Genomic DNA, 20,455 nt, shown 5'->3' on the forward strand with positions numbered 1-20,455 from the left:
GAGCAACAGTGGAAGGGGAGATGTGTCCATGCAATCATTAATGGAAGGAGAGGTGGTCCATCAGACAATCTCATTACTACCATGTACAGAAGAATCCATGTTTTGCCAACTAACTGAAGATTGCAGAGTTCATAAAATTGAATACCTCAAAATTATAGTAGGTACAATGCATAAGGTAAAGTGTGGTGCACTGTACTGTTTTCCTCTTGTTCTTCACACCAGTGCAAAGCAATTTCCAATGCACTGAAGGCGTCAGAATGTAAAGGGATGTTTACTTTTACGTCATCTATTTCAGTTTCGTTATGTGATTTTTTTTCTGGCAAGAAAAATTATTAGTATAACTGGTCTGTTGAACACTGTAAAGTTGAGGTTCTACTGTAATCCATGTGGAGAAGTTTAGGACCACCGTGTTCTACAGCTTTTCAATTTCCACCATTACCTTTCTTCTCTGATGACTCCCCATCACCATCTGTCACCAAATCTCACTTTCCTTACCCAACTGGAAAGTACCAAATGACTCTCTGAGTTTCTTTGAATATATATATATCAGCTATGATGAACAAAACAGGCTCTGTCCAATTAGCATGTTCTAAGCAGCCTGCAGTCAGTGCATATCTATTTGATCATTTTGTGTTCCTATTTGCCTGTAGATTTTTTTTTAATTATTATTCATCGTCTTCCTAGCCAGAGAGTTTCTCAGTTCCTGGTACAGTTCCTGGGTAATGTTAGCACTCAAATTGTTATGTGATCCAGGACTGAGCTATCCAGATCCTTTCCACAGAGCAAAGATATGTTTTTTAAAATACACACTTCTAAGCCTTCTTAAAAGAAAATCCTTGTAAACCTTTCTCCTCTTCCCTTTTTGAGGAAAGAGCATTGTTGCAAGGTTCAATTATATGAAAAATAATCCCCATAATAATTGTAAAGAATCCATTTGGGAAAGATAATGACTATATTAATTAAAAGGATTGAGTTTATTAACAGTCACTGTGAATTATATGTTTTTAATAACTTTTTTTTCTTTCAATTAGTACAACACTTTAATCACAGAGCTTGAGTAAAATGTTGTTTTTCTACTCCCAAGTCTCAGCTTTTAAATTTAGATGCCTTCCTAGGAAAACAATCAGAGGTCCCTTGTAAAATTAGAGTCTTAGGTCCAAAGCAGAGTAATAAAAAGCCTAAGAATGAATAGTTATTTTTTTACAGATTCCAATTGTATTTTAAATTACATGCAAAGAACTAAGGTTGCAAAGGAAAGCACTGAAAAGTTAGGAAATGCCAACTAAAGCTTCCTGTTCAACTTTGTCTTTTTTTATTTATGAAAGTTGAAATTCTGGAGAACAAGATGTCACCAAAAAATAGTGACAGGCTGCTAACCATGTCTGACCTATCCCAGTTCAAGCCCTGCTTGTCTGCATCCTAAGGTAGGGGCATGAGGTCTTGCTGAGTAATACGGATGGTGAAATACCAGAATTAGCAACACTAAAGTGCAATAGAAGAGACTACAATTCATCATTTCCTCCTGATACCCAGCACATCTTCTCATAGTGACTAAAGTAGATTCAAATGGGGAGCTGTCAATGCAACTGCAAGGAGGAAAGGGAGCTGTGGGGGAATGCTGTTCTTATGACACAGGGAGGAAAAGGGGAGCTATACCTTTGCTTTGAGCAATGGAAAGGGATTGGCTTATATAAGAGCTGGTCAAAAAATTTCCAATAGAATCTTTTCCTTGAGAAAATTTTATTTAGTTGAAATTGAAACTTTCCATGGGAACTTTATATGTTGGTTTTGATTTAAATTTTGTGTCGATTTTTAAAAAAATAGCATTTCAGTCAGTGAATGTTTGGACTTTATCAGAATGAAACACTTCAGTGTTTTGTTTTGAATTCTATTTTATATTTAAAATTATGCTATAACATTTTTAAAAAGTAGAAATCGGAACAAAACATTTCAATTTGAACAAAACAAAATTTTTCAAAAAATTTGTTTTGCAGGAAATTTTGAATTTTTTTGGTTTTGTTCTCTTTGGAAAGAAAACAAAATTCAAAATGTTGGAATTTCCCATCAATTAGAAATCGTGAGTTTCAGCTATCTCTAGTTGTGGCCCTTACCACAACTCTTGCCTTCCCGTAAATCAAAGGGGTGGATGCAATTGCTGCTCCTGCTGTTACATTATCTCCTCAGCCTGGGCTCCAACTCTATGCCAGGGAGTATGCTCAGTGGAGTTGTCACATTAGGGAGTTTTTGGGGGCTGCAACATGCTCAGTATAAATGGAATGTTCCGAGATGTAAGCAGCAAACCACTAACAAACCCTATTAAGCATGGGCAAATGGATTTTTTCAGTCTGACGACTCTGCCAAATATAGACACATTTTCATGGGAACAGTAAAAGTCACCTCTCTGACCCCATGACCATCCACTGCCAAATTTCATCTTCCTCGTCCTTGTAGGCATTAAAGCTCTTCAAAGAAATGATTACAGGGGAGAAAATTTAACACTGGCAAAACTCCCTATTTTTCCCTAGCCTTATCCTCAAAAATAGTTTAATTGTTTTTGCTGGAATTTTCCTGACCCCCAATAAACAGAACAATAACAACACTACTGAGATGGAGCAAACATGCAGTATTGCAACCCAGACAATACAAATTCTGCAACTTATAAAGAAGTGAAAACAGGGCTTATCATGGAAAGTATTAGGCATCCTTAACTGGGGCCATCTCTAGTAGCTCCTACCTTAAATCAGAATGCAGCAATAGCTTTTTTACATGAGGTAAGGAAAAAGTGTAGGCATGAATGCAACACCTCAGGAAGAATGACAGCAAGAAGAAGGAAACACTTGTTATGAGGCATATTGGTGAGTCTGAAGTTTCATTCAGTGGGAATTGATGCCTTTTATTTCATTAACAATCTGGTCCACAATCCTTCTGTACACTTCCTTTAGTAAAATAGGCCCTATATTGATTTCAATGGGAGTTAGGCACTTAACTGTCTTTGAGGATCTGATCCATAAGCAGTTTTTTTAAAAGCACCAATAGTTCCTATGCTATAGTACTTTCCATCCAGATGTCTTTTATTCCTCTTAAAAATTTGGATGTTTTCTGCATTGAAATAAAGATTCATTCTCTTGTAGACTATGGAAACCTGTTTTTGATATATAGGCAGATCAGAGTTCATGCCCATGCATTGGGGTTTTTTTTTGTTTTGGGGGTGTTTTTTTTAGAAGAAATAATCAGTGCAAGTTGTAAGCACTCATCAGTTACCAAACAGAACTTTAATTTGCTCTGCATGTATGAATTCCAGCAATATAATCTTACCTTGCTTGATAATATAAAAAATATTATTCAAGCCTATTATAGTGTTTGCGTGGGGTGGAGATGTGAGTAGAGAGGCAGTTATGTATCAGGAGGGTGTCAGAACAGAGTATTGAATCCTTGCAGTCAGGAACCCACTTTTGAAAGGACCCCAAATGTGCCACCAACTGACACCAAACTGGTTGCTGATGTCCAGCTTTTTAATGCCAGCATGGCAAGAAAGACCCAGACTGAGTGGACAGAGGCCCTGGAGGTACACTGGGTATATCTCAACATTTAAAATATTTCAATAACTTTTAAATTACACTGAAGAAAAAATGCAAAAAGTGCAAAATGCAAAGAGTTAGTGGAAGTACTTAATGCAACACAAATGATATAAAAAACTTTTGCCGTAACAATCTCTTGCACTAAGGCTATGTCTATGCTACAGTTGGAGTTAGGGGCGTGATTCCCAGCTCATATAGACACACTTGCACTCGCTCTCATCTTACTCGTACTCCACCTACTCCTTCTGCCCCCTGAGGGTACATACTTGGAGTGGCTAGCCCATGCGGCAACTCACTGCTGCCTGTGCTACAGTGGCTACATTGCTGTTTTTGGCATGCTGGCTTGATGAGAGCTAGCATGAGCATGTCTGCGCAGCTGGGAATCATACCCCCAGCTCCAAGTGTAGATGTAGCCTACATTTAAACTAGATTGCTGTGGTAGATTGGTCTCCCTTTTTTCAGTGTAAAGATTTGAGAGGAAGGGAAAAGTCTCATAAACAGGGAATTCTTTTAATAAAAGTTCCTTTATAGATCACTCTGTGAAAGCTGTTGGTAAGAAATAAAAAAGAAATGTATAAAATAAAATATGTACAGATGTAGCTTTCTTGCAATTACATCCCATGTCCCAAGAATTCAGTGTAGTCTTTATTCAGCCTCGTTTCTTACAGCACTCTGTGCTTTGCATGGCAATTAGCTCCTTGTGTTATCAATGATGTGATGCCCCTGGCTATTTCTTCAGTAATAACTGCTGTTATCCTCAGCTGCAGATCCTCACATCTTCCTGCCAGACTCTGTGTGTGCGTGTGCGTACAAATATTTGGTGTTTTGGGGGGCTGCCCTGACTGAGAAATGAAGATAATGGGAAAAGCATCAAAGAACTAAAAGAATCATGCCCACTGCCTTTGATACGTGAACTAGAGTTGCCAGAATTTCACTGAGAGTTCATTGGAAGTTCAGGGAGACGAGTCTGTTGTGATAGATTTCAAAAAGCAATGATAGGCAAATGAGTTCATCAAAGCTGGTATAAATAATAAGTTAGTAACAGCTCAGCAATTCTGCATGAAATAACATCCAGAAACCTCACTTCCTTTAGTAATAGTTTCCTTTAGTTTTGGGTTTTCCCCCAAAACAGAGTAATTAAAACATACATTGCACAAATCTTTTGCTGTATGTACATTATCAAGAGGGAGAAAGAATTACATCATTCAAATTATGGGCACTTTTTATATAGATTTATTCAGGCACAGGGTCATGTAGTATACACTGAAAGAATTGTAGAAGCAGAATGCAATTTAAAATGGGCAGATCTAGCCATGTAAATAGGTGAAAGTGTATAGTATTTACAGCATGTAAGTAATAGATAATTTTAAAAAAAACTTTCAGTAAGACAAAGTTACAATAAAACATTAACATACTACATTGTATATTACTTATTCAGGATCAGATTAATATTCAAAAAACTTGTCTAAAGATTCTGGCCTGCTTGCTGGGGAGCCCTCCTTTTCTGCGTACACTAAAAAGGATGACCAAATTTCTAAGTATCAATCCTCTTTTTGGCGCTTCTCTTGTGTACATTTTTGGTGTGAAAGTTTTTCCATTACAAGACTGTTCATATTTTACCATGCCACAATTCTATAGTCAGAGGGGTTACATTTTTTAACTAGTATGTAATACAAAGTCTAAATACTAACAATAAAAATTAATTGATTTCTCTTTCTGTTTAAAATGTAGATCCTCTACTGGAGCATTAAGTAAGCAGGTCAGGGGATCTTTAGAAAGCTGGTATTTTGTTATAAGATTAATCTCTTTAATAACTTCCTCCCTAAACCATCTAAATCCTGGATACAACCACCATATTTGCAAGTGTGTTCCTCTTTCTGTGCAAGCCCTCCAACAGATCTCATCTTGATGCAAATTGCAGGCGGAATTTACCGCCATGTAAAATTTTTATTAAAATATTATTGCAAAGTTAAATTCAGCTCAGAGACTTGTGGATATCAGTGCCATTTTGCAAAGTGAGAAAAATGTAATGCAGTGTGAACTTCTAGATACACTTGTATCGGCGGTGTTGTATCGTACTAATAGGACAAGACCATGGGACAACAGTGTTCAGAAGATGCAGAGAAAAGGGGACACAGAAGATTTTTTTTCAAATAATGTTTGCTTCTGTTTGCCTGGGCTTTGTGTTTCTGTTTCATTATCACCCACTGGAAGGCTATCAGATCACTTGGATCAAGATATAACTGTGGGAAGGAAAGGTTTTTATTTTCTGCCTTGAAGTGTAATGGTCCAGGGGACAACATTTTTGGCTTAGTTCCATGGCGGTAGAAAGGACAGATCTGTTACTGGTGAATATTTTCAAATGTGCTTGATAACACTTGGAGGAGAGAGATTTAATTTTAAAACACAAAATAGATAATTTCTGAATTGAGTTATAAGCAAATCTCATCTATTCACTTTTAGTGTTTTGATCTTAACCAATAATGCAGTATCTGGGGACATCATATTATGCAAGAAGATGACATCTTATGCCTTCTTGTGTAAAGTGAGAGCAAATACGAATTGTAGTTTTTTGGTGCGGCAGCAGATTCACTGGTCTGCAAACAAGGCATATGCTATGCCAGAAGGGCTTTGTGTGCTTAACTGTTAATGATGTTGGTGTGAAGACTAAGCATAGAACAGGCTTTTTTGGGAAGGGGGGATCCATGGAGAGGAGAAAAATAAATCAGCTAGTGAGAGGAAAAAAGAAAGTCCACAGAATTTTGTGATTTTTCTTCATGTGTGTTTTTTTCTTGTTAGTGTTAACTTTGCAGCATCTGTTGTATTGTTACTCCTCTAACAGCAAAAGCAGCATATTGCATTCTTTGATTCATCTGTTGCAATGATGAGTTCAGAATGGGCTATTTGCAATTGACTGTAGTTCCTTTTAACCAGTGATTTGTCAAATATGAATAATTCTTGAAAGGCGCTTTATGTTGCACCCAGTTCTTCTTCTGTTGAAGTCAATGGCATAACTCTTATTGACTTTTAAGATGGCAGACTGTACTACAGCAAAAAAGTTAAAGACAATTAATTTGTTTAATAACCAACGGCCATATTCAGCAAAAATTTTCAGGAGTGCTGACAATAAAAGACTCATGAGTTCCCATAACCTGGCATGAAATAACAGTCACAAAAATTATGAAACATAAATGATTGCCTTAATTCTGACTTTGCTACCCCCCTGAGACTTCCAGAGCATATGAATTCAAACCCTCCCTCCAACTCAAATCCTTCCTCCAACTCTGCCAGGAAGCACACTATCATGTTATTGTATTAAGATCTGCACTTAGCATGATCTTCCGGGAGAACTATCGTATTAACATACAGGAGTAGGACAAACAGTATTTGGCTAACAATACCATGTAAGTATGAAAAGCATAAATTTTTAAAAGTGGTTAGTGATTGTAGGTGCCTAAATTGAGACACTTTAGAGGTATCTGATTTTCAGAGGGCAAGTGATCAGCACTTCAGAAGATCAGGCATGTTCCTCAAATTGGACACCTGAACATTTAGGCATCCAGAATCACTAATCACCTTCAAAGATTTGACCCAAAATTCCTAGCTCACTTCAAAAGTTAATTATTAATAATAACAATAAGTACACATTTATTTTTTCTCCCACTGTTAAAAAAAAGAGTCACGGCCACATTCTCCCATCTGCTAAGTTCATTGTGTTCTGCATAAGCAAAAATCATTTCACTTGGTGGATTCTCAGTGTAAAGTGAATTTAAATGTTTGGAGACTCCCCCTGGAGAGTTCCCCCTGTTTAGCAGGAATTTCTAAGTTATGTAAAGCTGACAGAAGCAGCTAGACCGTCTCCTGCACCTGCTTCCCCACTCGTCCATGCTGCCTGCTTTAGCAGAGCTGCACTGCACAGCGTAAGAAAGGAAGAGGGTATGTTGGGGCAGAGATGAGAGGCAGGGGGTCGGGTCAAGGGAGGAGATGGGGATAGCAGAGCGAGATTCCACTGTACCTCATTCTCTGCTGGTTTCAATGAATCTTAGGCACATGATTAAAGTTAAACATGTACTTGAATGTTTTGCTGAATAGGGATGGACTTAAGGACCTGTATACAGAGGCAGATTAGGGGTTTGTGGGACCTTGGGGCAGAGCAAGTGGGAGGCCCCTTCCCAACCCTTCTGCCAGCAGTCCTGCTCCCCTTCCCCCAGCCCAGCGCTCCTGCTGGGGAGCAGGGTCAGGCACCAGGGCTTCCCCCGCTCCCCGGCAGGAGCGGAGTGCCGGGTGGGCAGAGCAGGACAAGCCCCCATGCCCTGACTCTGTGCTGGCAGGCGGAGTGGGGCAAGCCCCTGTGTCTCGACCCTGCTCCCTGCAGGAGTGCTGGGTGGGAGGAGTGGGTTGGGGCATGCCCATTTTTCCAGGCCCCCCAAATTGGCCGGGGCCCCTGGGTAGGGGCCCCGTTGGCCCAGTGACTAATCCGCCACTGCCTGTATAGGTAACTCTTCACAATTGTGTGTAAAGTGTTCACTATGGTTAAGTCTATGCTGCAGTGTAAGCCCAGGGTTCAAACTCAGGTTCAAGTCAAACCCCCTTTCCATGTACACACAAATTGTGCTTATCCAGGGCTCAGACCCAGGGTCCCAAGACCCCACAAGGGTGGAGGATTCCAGTCTGAGTCAAGCCAGGACCCATGGTTCAAGCCCTATTGCTTTGCAGTATAGACTCAGCCCCACTGAACTCATACTCTGGGAGTCCCCCAAAAGTATCCCACAATCCCATGGTCTGACTTTCTTTGTCCTCTGGACAGTCATGTTTGGTGGACAGCTAAGTTTTCTCACCCTGTACTGTGAACAAAGGGCTAGAACAACCACTTTTTGGGAGGGCACTAGGCAGTCTGGGATACGGATGGTTGCACTCGGGTCTGCATAAAGCAGGGTAGACAATGGAGTCCCAGGTTGGGACCCACAGTTCAACATTTCCTAACCGGGGTTACAAATGAGGGTAGATGCTCATGCCCTAGGTCACAAACCCAGGGTCTGCTAACTCAAGTTGAACTACCCTGGGCTAACATTGCAGTGTAGACATACCCTGAGTGGCCCTTTTAGACCTCTGATTTACCTATTGAACACAGCTCCAAGAGTTTAAACGCTTGATTCCATGAAAGTTTCTGTAGTCAATAATAGGCCTAATCTTATGGAAACAAAACTAACCTGGTCAACTAATGGGAGTTTTACCTGTTTTTGTTAATTTTTTGTAAATAAATTTATAGTAAATGTATTAGGTCTATGTATATACAGTGACTATTTTACCTATAGGTATAGTGACCACATGATATGTGTGAAATGAACCACACCTTAAGTAAATGTAACCAGAATCTTATAGATTAAATAAAAATATATTGTGGTCACTCATTTAATAAACATTAAATAAAGAATAAACATTTTAAAAAATTGTATTTTCTTATAGAAAAAGTAGGAAATAATTTCTGAGTTTAGCACACTACCAGTATTCTGATGCTAGAAACACTTGACATTGACTTGAAAATGTACCCAAGTCTAGAGTACATCTCATGTAGCCACATATCCTCAAACCGGCCATTTGTTATTTCTTACTTAAAAAGTATTTTTCTCTTTGTTTACAGGAGAGTGGAACAGGAGATAACAGCTGTATTGAAGAAATTTTGCGGGTAGGAACTCTTTAATTGTTCTGTCATTATTTCATTAAATTTACCCTGAGGAAAGAGAAAGTTTAGATACTAGAATTCCTACTTTGGTACCTGTTTACTTTTTTTATATCACCTTTCTAAAAAATATGTAAAACATGTAAAAACAACCTCTTGTGTACTGGATTTCACTTTTGCTGACTAACCAGATATTCACCTGAAAGCAGACAATGGGACTGTAATGTATAAGTATGTTTCAGGTTTACAAACCATGAAGTGTGTGTGTTACCATTAATCAAGATTGCCAAAAAACTTAATTTGGGGCAGAGGGTGTCCACGAGGGTCTTTTTTCGCTTGGATTTAATTAAAATCCATTATATGGTTATTTTTTTCAGAGTAGCAGCCGTGTTAGTCTGTATTCGCAAAAAGAAGAGGAGTACTTGTGGCACCTTAGAGACTAACAAATTTATTTGAGCATAAGCTTTCGTGAGCTACAGCTCACTTCATCGGATGCATTTGGTGGAAAATACAATGGGGAGATTTATATACATACACAGAGAACATTTAACAATGGGTTTTATCATACACACTGTAAGGAGAGTGATCACCTAAGATGAGCCACCACCAGCAGCAGGGGGGGAGGGAAAGGAGGAAAACCTTTCATGGTGACAAGCAAGGTAGGCTATTTCCAGCAGTTAACAAGAACATCTGAGGAACAGTGGGGGGTGGGGTGGGGGGGAGAAATAACATGGGGAAATAGTTTTACTTTGTGTAATGACTCGTCCATTCCCAGTCTCTATTCAAGCCTAAGTTAATTGTATCCAGTTTGCAAATTAATTCCAATTCAGCCGTCTCTCGTTGGAGTCTTGTTTCTGAAGTTTTTTTGTTGAAGGATAGCCACCCTTATGTCTGTAATCATGTGACCGGAGAGATTGAAGTGTTCTCCAACTGGTTTTTGAATGTTATAATTCTTGACATCTGATTTGTGTCCATTTATTCTTTTACGTAGAGACTGTCCAGTTTGACCAATGTACATTGCAGAGGGGCATTGCTGGCACATGATGGCATATATCACATTGGTAGATGCGCAGGTGAATGAGCCTCTGATAGTGTGGCTGATGTGATTAGGCCCTATGATGGTATCCCCTGAATAGATATGTGGACAGAGTTGGCAACGGGCTTTGTTGCAAGGATAGGTTCCTGGGTTAGTGGTTCTGTTGTGTGGTGTGTGGTTGCTGGTGAGTATTTGCTTCAGATTGGGGGGCTGTCTGTAAGCAAGGACTGGTCTGTCTCCCAAGATCTGTGAGAGTGATGGGTCGTCCTTCAGGATAGGTTGTAGATCCTTGATGATGCGTTGGAGAGGTTTTAGTTGGGGGCTGAAGGTGATGGCTAGTGGCGTTCTGTTATTTTCTTTGTTGGGCCTGTCCTGTAGTAGGTGACTTCTGGGTACTCTTCTGGCTCTGTCAATCTGTTTCTTCACTTCAGCAGGTGGGTATTGTAGTTATAAGAATGCATGATAGAGATCTTGTAGGTGTTTGTCTCTGTCTGAGAGGTTGGAGCAAATGTGGTTATATTGTAGAGCTTGGCTGTAGACAATGGATCGCGTGGTATGATCTAGATGAAATCTAGAGCATGTAGGTAGGAATAGCAGTCAGTAGGTTTCCGATATAGGGTGGTGTTTATGTGACCATCGCGTATTAGCACCGTAGTGTCCAGGAAGTGGATCTCTTGTGTGGACTGGTCCAAGCTGAGGTTGATGGTGGGATGGAAATTGTTGAAATCCTGGTGGAATTCCTCAAGGGCTTCTTTTCCATGGGTCCAGATGATGAAGATGTCATCAATTTAGCGCAAGTAGAGTAGGGGAATTAGGAGACGAGAGCTGAGGAAGCGTTGTTCTAAGTCAGCCATAAAAATGTTGGCATACTGTGGGGTATGCGGGTACGCATCGCAGTGCCGCTGATTTGAAGGTATACATTGTCCCCAAATGTGAAATAGCTATGGGTAAGGACAAAGTCACAAAGTTCAGCCACCAGGTTAGCCGTGACAGTATCGGGGATACTGTTCCTGACGGCTTGTAGTCCATCTTTGTGTGGAATGTTGGTGTAGAGGGCTTCTACATCCATAGTGGCTAGGATGGTGTTTTTAGGAAGATCACCAATGGATTGTAGTTTCCTCAGGAAGTCAGTGGTGTCTCGAAGATAGCTGGGAGTGCTGGTAACGTAGGACCTGAGGAGGGAGTCTACATAGCCAGACAATCCTGCTGTCAGGGTACCAATGCCTGAGATGATGGGGCATCCAGGATTTCCAGGTTTATGGATCTTGGGTAGCAGATAGAATACCCCAGGTCAGGGTTCTAGGGGTGTGTCTGTGAGGATTTGTTCTTGTGCTTTTTCAGGGAGTTTCTTGAGCAAATGCTGTAATTTCTTTTGGTAACTCTCAGTGGGATCAGAGGGTAATGGCTTGTAGAAAGTGGTGTTGGAGAGCTGCCGAGTAGCCTGTTGTTCATATTCCGACCTATTCATGATGACGACAGCACCTCCTTTGTCAGCCTTTTTGATTATGATGTCAGAGTTGTTTCTGAGGCTGTAGATGGCATTGTGTTCTGCACGGCTGAGGTTATGGGGCAAGTGATGCTGATTTTCCACAATTTCAGCCCGTGCACGTCGGCGGAAGCACTCTATGTAGAAGTCCAGTCTGCTGTTTCGACCTTCAGGAGGAGTCCACCCAGAATCCTTCTTTTTGTAGTGTTAGTAGGAAGGTCTCTGTGGGTTAATATGTTGGTCAGAGGTGTGTTGGAAATATTCCTTCAGTAGGAAACGTCGACATATTAATGACATATTATGTCTATTATAAAATCACAACATACAATATCTGCAAAGTTATTTCAATATTTTGCCATCACTATTTTTCTTTATCACTTTTATCACAATAATTTCTAGTTTGCATTCATGGAGTAAATAGGTTGTCCTTCAGGATAGGTTATAGATCCTTGATGATGCGTCAGATCTTGGGAGACAAGCCAGTCCTTGCTTACAGACAGCCCCCCAATCTTAAGCAAATACTCACCAGCAACCACACACCACACAACAGAACCACCAACCCAGGAACCTATCCTTGCAACAAAGCCGGGTGCCAACTCTGTCCACATATCTATTCAGGGGACACCATCATAGGGCCTAATCACATCAGCCACGCTATCAGAGGCTCGTTCATCTGCGCATCTACCAATGTGATATATGCCATCATGTGCCAGCAATGCCCCTCTGCAATGTACATTGGTCAAACTGGACAGTCTCTACGTAAAAGAATGAATGGACACAAATCAGACATCAAGAATTATAACATTCAAAAACCATTTGGAGAACACTTCAGTCTCTCTGGTCACTCGATTACAGACCTAAGAGTGTCTATCCTTCAGAAAAAAGCTTCAAAAACAGACTCCAAGGAGAGACTGCTGAATTGGAATTAATTTGCAAACTGGATACAATTAACTTAGGCTTGAATAGAGACTGGGAATGGATGAGTCATTACACAAAGTAAAACTATTTCCCCATGTTATTTCTCCCCCCCACCCAACCCCACCCCCCACTGTTCCTCAGATATTCTTGTTAACTGCTGGAAATAGCCTACCTTGCTTGTCACCATGAAAGGTTTTCCTCCTTCCCCGCCCCTGCTGCTGGTGATGGCTTATCTTAAGTGATCACTCTCCTTACAGTGTGTATGATAAACCCATTGTTTCATGTTCTCTATGTGTGTATATCAATCTCCCCTCAGTTTTTTCCACCAAATGCATCCGATGAAGTGAGCTGTAGCTCACGAAAGCTTATGCTCTAATAAATTTGTTAGTCTCTAAGGTGCCACAAGTACTCCTTTTATTATCCTGCTTGTCATTCAGGCCCATAACCTAGGCATCATCTTCAGCTCAGATCTTTCTCTCAGTCTTCTTACCCAGGCTATATCTAAACCTTGCAGATTCTTTCTGCATAACCTCTCTAAGACATAGTATTTCCTCTCCATCCCCACAGCTAAAATGCTTATCATCTTGCATCTCGATTACTGAAACATCCATTTTTCTGACATTGACAAATGCAGTCTTGTTCCACTCATCCATTCAGAATGCTGCTGCTGCTGCTACAAAGGGCATTTTCATAGCCTCTGACTTTACTTATGTCAGCCTTTTCTGTGCATTCCTCCACTGGCTCCCCTTTTCCATCATATCAAACATAAGCTACTTGTCTTCACTTTCAATGATAGGTATATATATCAATATCTTTCTAAACATAGATGAGGGAGAGAGAGAGAGAGAGAGAGAGAGAGATCATAAATATACACTTCGTAATTTACCAGAATCCTAACTTTATCAGCTACTTTCCACCAAAGTCTTTTGTTATACTGGACAGACAAATCAGATATAGCATTGATTTCTTGGATTTCAGAAACAGTATTTTTTTAAGCAATGCTATTTCAATACTTTCTTTGAAAATACTTTCTTCCACATAATACAGCAAAGATTTACCTTCTTTCAGAATAGGGACAGCTCCTGTGCAGATAAATAGTGATGGAAGAAACTCAAGGAGCGACAGTTCTTGTGCTCCCCTGAGTATAACAGCTGCTCCTGGCTAGCGACCCGACAGGAGTGGTTGGGAGGTGGAGCCATAGTCCGGTCTCCCGTCTTCTTGTGTAAGCCAGCAGTAACGGGAAGAGCGTGCTGCATCTGCAGCCCATTAAGAAATGGAGCACCCCATCTAAAGGAGTCCCCTACTATACCTGGAGTTGCGGAGTCATTCTTCCTTCTTGAGGTACAGTGGCTCCCAGGGCTTCTATTAGGGCAGCATTCCTTACCCTGCCTAGTTGATGGGTCAGTGCTTTACAGGCATTAACTGAGCCTTTAGTTTGCACTGACAGTGCCCAAGACCAGTAAACCTTGTACTGTCTTGAATTTTTGAACATACATATGCAAGGTGGGATGTGGTGGTTTAAGTTTGAAATTATTTTATATGTTTTATCCAAACCTATGAGATCTCCATAGAGTTTGTAATTCCACAAATCAGACTGCACAGCACTTAGGAAGTCTGTACCTGAAGGCCACAAAAAAGGTGCACAACTTCAGGGATTCCCATGGGAATTTAAATTGCCACAGGGACCCCCTTAGAGGTTCAAAGTAATGCAACGACTCCTGCTGAGATTATAAACCCTGCAAGGGACATCTACAATCTGCAGGAATCCTAGTCCTGATCTTACTTCATCCACCAATTTATATCAACTGCATCAAATTATAGTGACTGTATCCAGAAGCATCAAGTTTTCACCCACAGGGAGGTTATACAAACATTTGAAAGAAGCTAGGGAATCTTTAAGTCAAAAACTCCATTGAATCACAGTTGTAATTATAGACCAACACAGAAAAGCCTTCTTAGAACATTGTAGTTATGGAAAGCAAATGTTTGCCAGTTTGTACATTCTAAGTGAAGGGCAAAGTTTTTTAAAAAAACAAGAAAAAGCCTGGAAAATCATAGTTAAGATTCTGCACATATCCTTAACTCTGTCCCTCCCTGTATCCTTAGCCCACGCTACCTCATTGATCCTCAGAACTCTCTGAAACCATCCTGCATGGTTTCTCAGCATAAACCATGGGCTGTCCAAGTGAGAGTCATAGCATCCCTTTGGTTGATTTTGACTGACTATGACTTTCATTAGTCTGTCTTGTACTGTGCATTTCATAATGAGTTCTGGGATTTTGGGTAAAAGTATATTTTGCTATAGCATCTGCTTAAAACTGGAGTAATAGTAGTGAATCAGATCCTACATTTCCATTAGTTTTACTGTTGTAACCCACATCTGATATATTGGAAGCTGGAGTTTGTTATGGAGTTGAAGAATGTATGAGATGAGGTTGGTCTGGCTGATAATGTAGACTTAACTGGGGACTTCCTGAATTTTTAGTGTTTTTGCTGAAAGGAAAAACATATATGAAATCTTAACTCTAACTCGACAAAAAAATTGTTGGGACTCCGGCTTGGTCTAAACCTAAAACTTAGATTGACCTAGCTGCCTTGCTCAGGGCTGTGAAAGGTGTCGTGCCCTGTGTGACGTAGTTAGGTTGACCTAATCGCCACTGTAGATGCAGCTAGGTCAGCAGAAGGATTCTTTCATCTTACTGCTGAGCACGGACATATAGAAGGATGGGAGGCAGTAGGGAATGTTTGGCAGGGCATAAAGGCGGTAGGGAGACAGCAGAGGATTGATAGGCAGAAGAGGGTGATGGGAATAAGGAAGTCTTTGGATAAGAGGAGTAGGTGAAAACAGTATCTGGATGGGTTCCATGGGAAGAGAAACATTATTTAGAGGTGCACAGAGGGTGGGGAAAGGGAGGAGTAAAGCTGTGTAGAAGGGATATGGGATGCAGGGGTAAGTGTTTCTTCTGGGGAGGACCGAAAGCAGGGATCAGTGAATTCCAAAGGCTTGGGGTCCTGGCAGAGCACATCTTTCCAGCAGCTCTGTCTCTTTTATACCAATGGGACTCCAAATCAGACACCTCCACAAATATGCAAATATATATGGCTCTGGGACGGGGTGGGCAAACTTTTTGGCCCGAGGGCCACATCTGGGTGGAGAAATTGTATGCAGGGCCGGGGCATTGGGTTGGGGTGTGGGAGGGAGTGCGGAGTGTAGGAGGGGGTGTGGTGTGCAGGAAGGGGCTCAGGGCAAGGGATTGGGGCAGAAGAGGGATGTGGGCTGTATGAGGGGCCTCAGGGAAGGGGATTGGGGTGCAGGAGGGGGCTCAGGGCAGGGGTGCGGACTGAGGAAGCGGGCTCAGAGCAGGGGCTTGGGGTACAGGAGGGGCGTGGGGTGCGACAGGGGGCTCAGGGCAGGGAGCTGGAGTGCAGGAGGGGTGCTCAGGGCAGGGGGTTGGGATGCATAGGGGTGCAGCAGGGGCTCAGTATCAAGTGGAGTGCCCCAAGAGTCAGTCCTCAGGCCGGTTTTGTTCAATATCTTCATTAATGATCTGGAGGATGGTGTGGATTGCACCCTCAGCAAGTTTGCAGATGACACTAAACTGGGAGGAGAGGTAGATATGCTGGAGGGTAGGGATAGGAGACAGGGGGACCTAGACAAATTAGAGGATTGAGCCAAAAGAAATCTGATGAGATTCAACAAGGACAAGTGCAGAGTCCTGCACTTAGGACGGAAGAATCCCATACACCATTACAGACTACGGAACGAATGGCTAGGCAGCAGTTCTGCAGAAAAGGACCTAGGGGTTACAGTGGACGAGAAGCTGGATATCAGTCAACAGTGTGCTGTTGTTGCCAAGAAGGCCAATGGCATTTTGGAATGTATAATGTATAATGGCATTGCCAGCAGATCGAGGGCCATGATCGTTCCCCTCTATTTGACATTGGTGAGGCCTCATCTGGAGTACTGTGTCCAGTTTTGGGCCCCACACTACAAGAAGGATGTGGAAAAATTGGAAAACTTCCAGCGGAGGGCAACAAAAATGATTAGGGGACTGGAACACATGACTTATGAGGAGAGGCTGAGGGAACTGGGATTGTTTAGTCTGCAGAAGAGAAGAATGTGGGGGGATTTGATAGCTGCTTTCAATTACCTGAAAGGGGGTTCCAAAGAGGATGGATCTAGACTGTTCTCAGTGGTACCAGATGACAGAACAAGGAATAATGGTCTCAAATTGCAGTGGGGGAGGTTTAGGTTGGATGTTAGGAAAATCTTTTTCACTAGGAGGGTGGTGAAACACTGGAATGTGTTACCTAGGGAGGTGGTGGAATCTTCTTCCTTAGAAGTTTTTAAGGTCAGGCTTGATAAAGCCTTGGCTGGGATGATTTAGTTGGGGATTGGTCCTGCTTTGAGCAGGGGGTTGGACTAGATGACCTCCTGAGGTCCCTTCCAACCCCGAGATTCTATGATTCTATGCAGGGGATTGGAGGGCAGGAGGGGTGTGGGGAGCGGTAGGGGGCTCAGGGAAAGGGGTTGGGGTGGAGCAGGGGTTCGGGGCTCCAGCCTGATGCCGCTTACCTAAAGCAGCTCCAGGGGGGCAGCGGTGTGCACCGGAGCCAGGGCAGGCTCCCTGCCTGCCTGTCCTGGCCCCACGTGGCACTGCTCTGGGAAGCGGCTGGCACCACATCCCTGCGCAGCCCCATATGCAAGACAATATGATTCCCTGGTTAAGTAAAATAAATCTGAGATGTAGAAAACGTCCATGTGGCAAATGTCTTTCTAAGTCTAAAGATGTCCAGTTGGAACTCTCATCACTGCTCTGTCACATGCAGGTGTGACTACTTGTATTGTAAATAATTGGAGAGGTGTCACTTTCTGCACATGGAAATCATTGCAAGTGAGAAGAAAATTCTTTTGTTATTCAAATCTGGGAGAAACAGATGAGTTAAAATGTAACTTAATTCACCAGAAATGTTCTAAAGGAAACTGTAGGGAAGTAGATTGGCCTGTTAAAAGAAAATTAAGTTACTCTAAAGATTACTCTATTTGTCCTATCTCACTTGCCAGGCTACATTCTACAATATATTTTCCAACCATAAACATTAAAAAAAAATCACAAATCAGGCTGCAAACAGTCATGAGATTGGCTTGATAATCATAAGATTTTTTTCCTTCTCATTTTTGAGCCCTTAGATGCATTTAGGATACATTTTGATCTTTTCTTCTGCAACCATTTTTTAAATGAGAGATGAAATTTTTCATGCAATCACTTGTCACCAAGAGCTGGGGACAAGCTGGGGCTTTAAGCAAAACATGTTTAGAAGAACCGAGTGAAATACTGATCAGATGTTGATTAAAAATAAAGCAACAGGACCAGTCCCATCTCATTAAAGTTAGTTGCCATGTACTATATTTACAGTCTTACTGACTCTTCTGTCTTGTGTCACTATTTTATGAAGTAAGTTGGTGTGTGATCTGTAGTCCTTAGAATGTAAGCTACTCAGAGTGGGCACCATCTTTCCCTGTGTGTATTTACACTATCTAGAACAATGGGACCCAGTGGTGCTGGAACCTTGGGGTGCGGTAGTAACCCCTCGCTTGAAGTAGTAATAATAAACACCAAATACATGGTTCCCATGGTTTCCATTATCAGCACCCCCACTATAAGAATTTTTCTAGCACCCTTGATGGGACTCTGATCCTGACTGAGTCCTCTAGACATTAGCACAGCACAAATAATACTACTGCTACTTGACAGTTTTTGAGGATGTGTTTTGACACCAGATTGAGTTTATTTTTTAAAAGATACATTATTTATATTAATATTGTCTACAGTTGAAGTAATGCAGAAAGAAAAGGGCTGACATGCCAACATCAACTAAAAACAATGTAATACTATAGAGGAAATTGTAAGGCCAGCACTTTGCCCTTGAGGGGAAAAACTCTATTCAGCGTAGCTACAATAACTTGGTGGGATAGAAAATGGGCTTCATACCAGCTGTGTGAGTTTTCCACAGACCTTATGCATGAATATTATTGAATTATTTACTCATGGATACTGAACAAATATCAAGCAAATTCAAGACATTAATAATTTTCATAGCATTTTATGTGTGTATATATGATGGTTCATTACATCCCCAAGAATTCAGCATAGACCAGAGTAAGTAAGAAAGTGTCACATTAAAAACACTGTAATCCCCAGTCCAACCTTCATTGACTTCAGACATGGATGTTGAATTGAGTCCCAGAAGAGAAAATTATATCTCTTAAATTAACTAAATATTTTGTTAATTTATCCATATGGCTTTTTTGTGTCAGTGAAACTTGGTTTTTTAGTAGAAGTGCCTCCCCTTACAAACTTAATCAGTACTAATGAAGAAATGAAATAGTTTAGAATGGACAAAAAGAGGATAATAATTCTTAGACACTTTGTTAGTAAGAATTAAATCCTGGGAGATCTATTCTATAGTCTAATTGGTACGTCAGTATAACTTTCATTACAGTCAATGGGAGCCACGTATGTATGTATTAATAGCAGAATAGACTGATAAATACAGCTGCTGCTGCTAGTTCTCCTCTCTCTCTCTCTCTCTCTCTCATGCACCAAGTCTGGAAGCTGAAAGCTCTAGTAGCCCTATAGTCTAAAAAAGATAAAGCTCTGCAGAGAAATTTTTCATGAGAAATTGGGCAAGAGCTCAATTTGGTTTTTACAAGCATTGTAGGCTTCCCCTGGGCAGCATAGCTTAAGCACCTAATTATATGATCCAAATTATATCCCTCCGTAAAAGATGCTTGTGTGCTTCAAGCTTTCTGCAACTTCATTTGCGTTTTTCACAGATTTCTTCTTGTTTCCTTTTCTTTCTTTCTTAATTCCAGTGCGGTGTAGTTTTTCTAAAACAAATTCTGTTTTGGTCTTTTAGTCTCTTTGTGCCAGCCTGGCAGCAGGGCTGGATTAATGCAAGGGCTTTAGGGGCTGCAGCCCAGGGCCTCAGGCTCTGCTCCCTGAGGTGGCTCAAGCTGTAGAGACTCATGCTTTCACTCTGGAGGTCCCCAGTTCCATCCCTAGGGCCCAGATGGTGACCATTGCACAAGTGCTGGTGAACTTGTCTAAATCTGTCATGGCCAAACAAACAGAAAGGCAGTGTGCAGACAGAAAGAAGTCATGACCTGCCGAGTGCTACTACACATTGGAGGTCCTTTTTGTCCTATAGCCGAACAGATGCTCAGTGACAATATGTGTGATGTTTCTGATGTTGCCTGTACTTCATAAACATTACAACCATATCTGAGCATTAAATGTAATGTAATGAGTTAGGCTTTGTCTACACTGGAATTTTGTTAATAAAACTTTTGTCGATCCGGAGTGTGAAAAAACACCCCCATGACTGACAAAAGTGTTACCGACGAAAAGCACTGATGTGGACAGCGCTTTGTCAGCGGAAGATGCTTTCCACCTGACAAAGCTACCACCCCTCGTTGGGGATAGCTTTATTTTGTCAGCAGGAGACCTCTCTCCTGCCGACGAAGAGCGGCTACACTACATACCTTATAGTGGCACTGCTATAAAGACACAGCTGTGCCACTGTAAGGTGCTCAGTGTAGACATAGCCTAACTCAGGTAGGATGCTGAGATGGATCCCTGACTTCTGTAAGCCAGGCCACACTTACACTGGTTTCTAAGTTTAATGACCACATTTGCATAAACTGTTCCCCTTTTTCAAGTGATCCAAACAGACTTCTCAGTACTCAGATGCAC

General features: G+C 41.4%; 1 protein-coding gene across 1 annotated transcript in view; it reads left to right on the forward strand.

Moving 5' to 3' along the window:
* Positions 1-20,455, forward strand: part of AFF3 (AF4/FMR2 family member 3) — a 446,656-nt gene that overhangs the window by 195,021 nt on the left and 231,180 nt on the right. Inside the window, 1 exon segment of the mRNA XM_038411042.2 lies at positions 9,220-9,264. Within this exon segment, the coding sequence (XP_038266970.1) occupies positions 9,220-9,264 (45 nt within the window).

This window comes from Dermochelys coriacea, chromosome 1 (assembly GCF_009764565.3).
Source record: "Dermochelys coriacea isolate rDerCor1 chromosome 1, rDerCor1.pri.v4, whole genome shotgun sequence".
In the NCBI taxonomy this organism is placed as follows: domain Eukaryota; kingdom Metazoa; phylum Chordata; order Testudines; family Dermochelyidae; genus Dermochelys; species Dermochelys coriacea.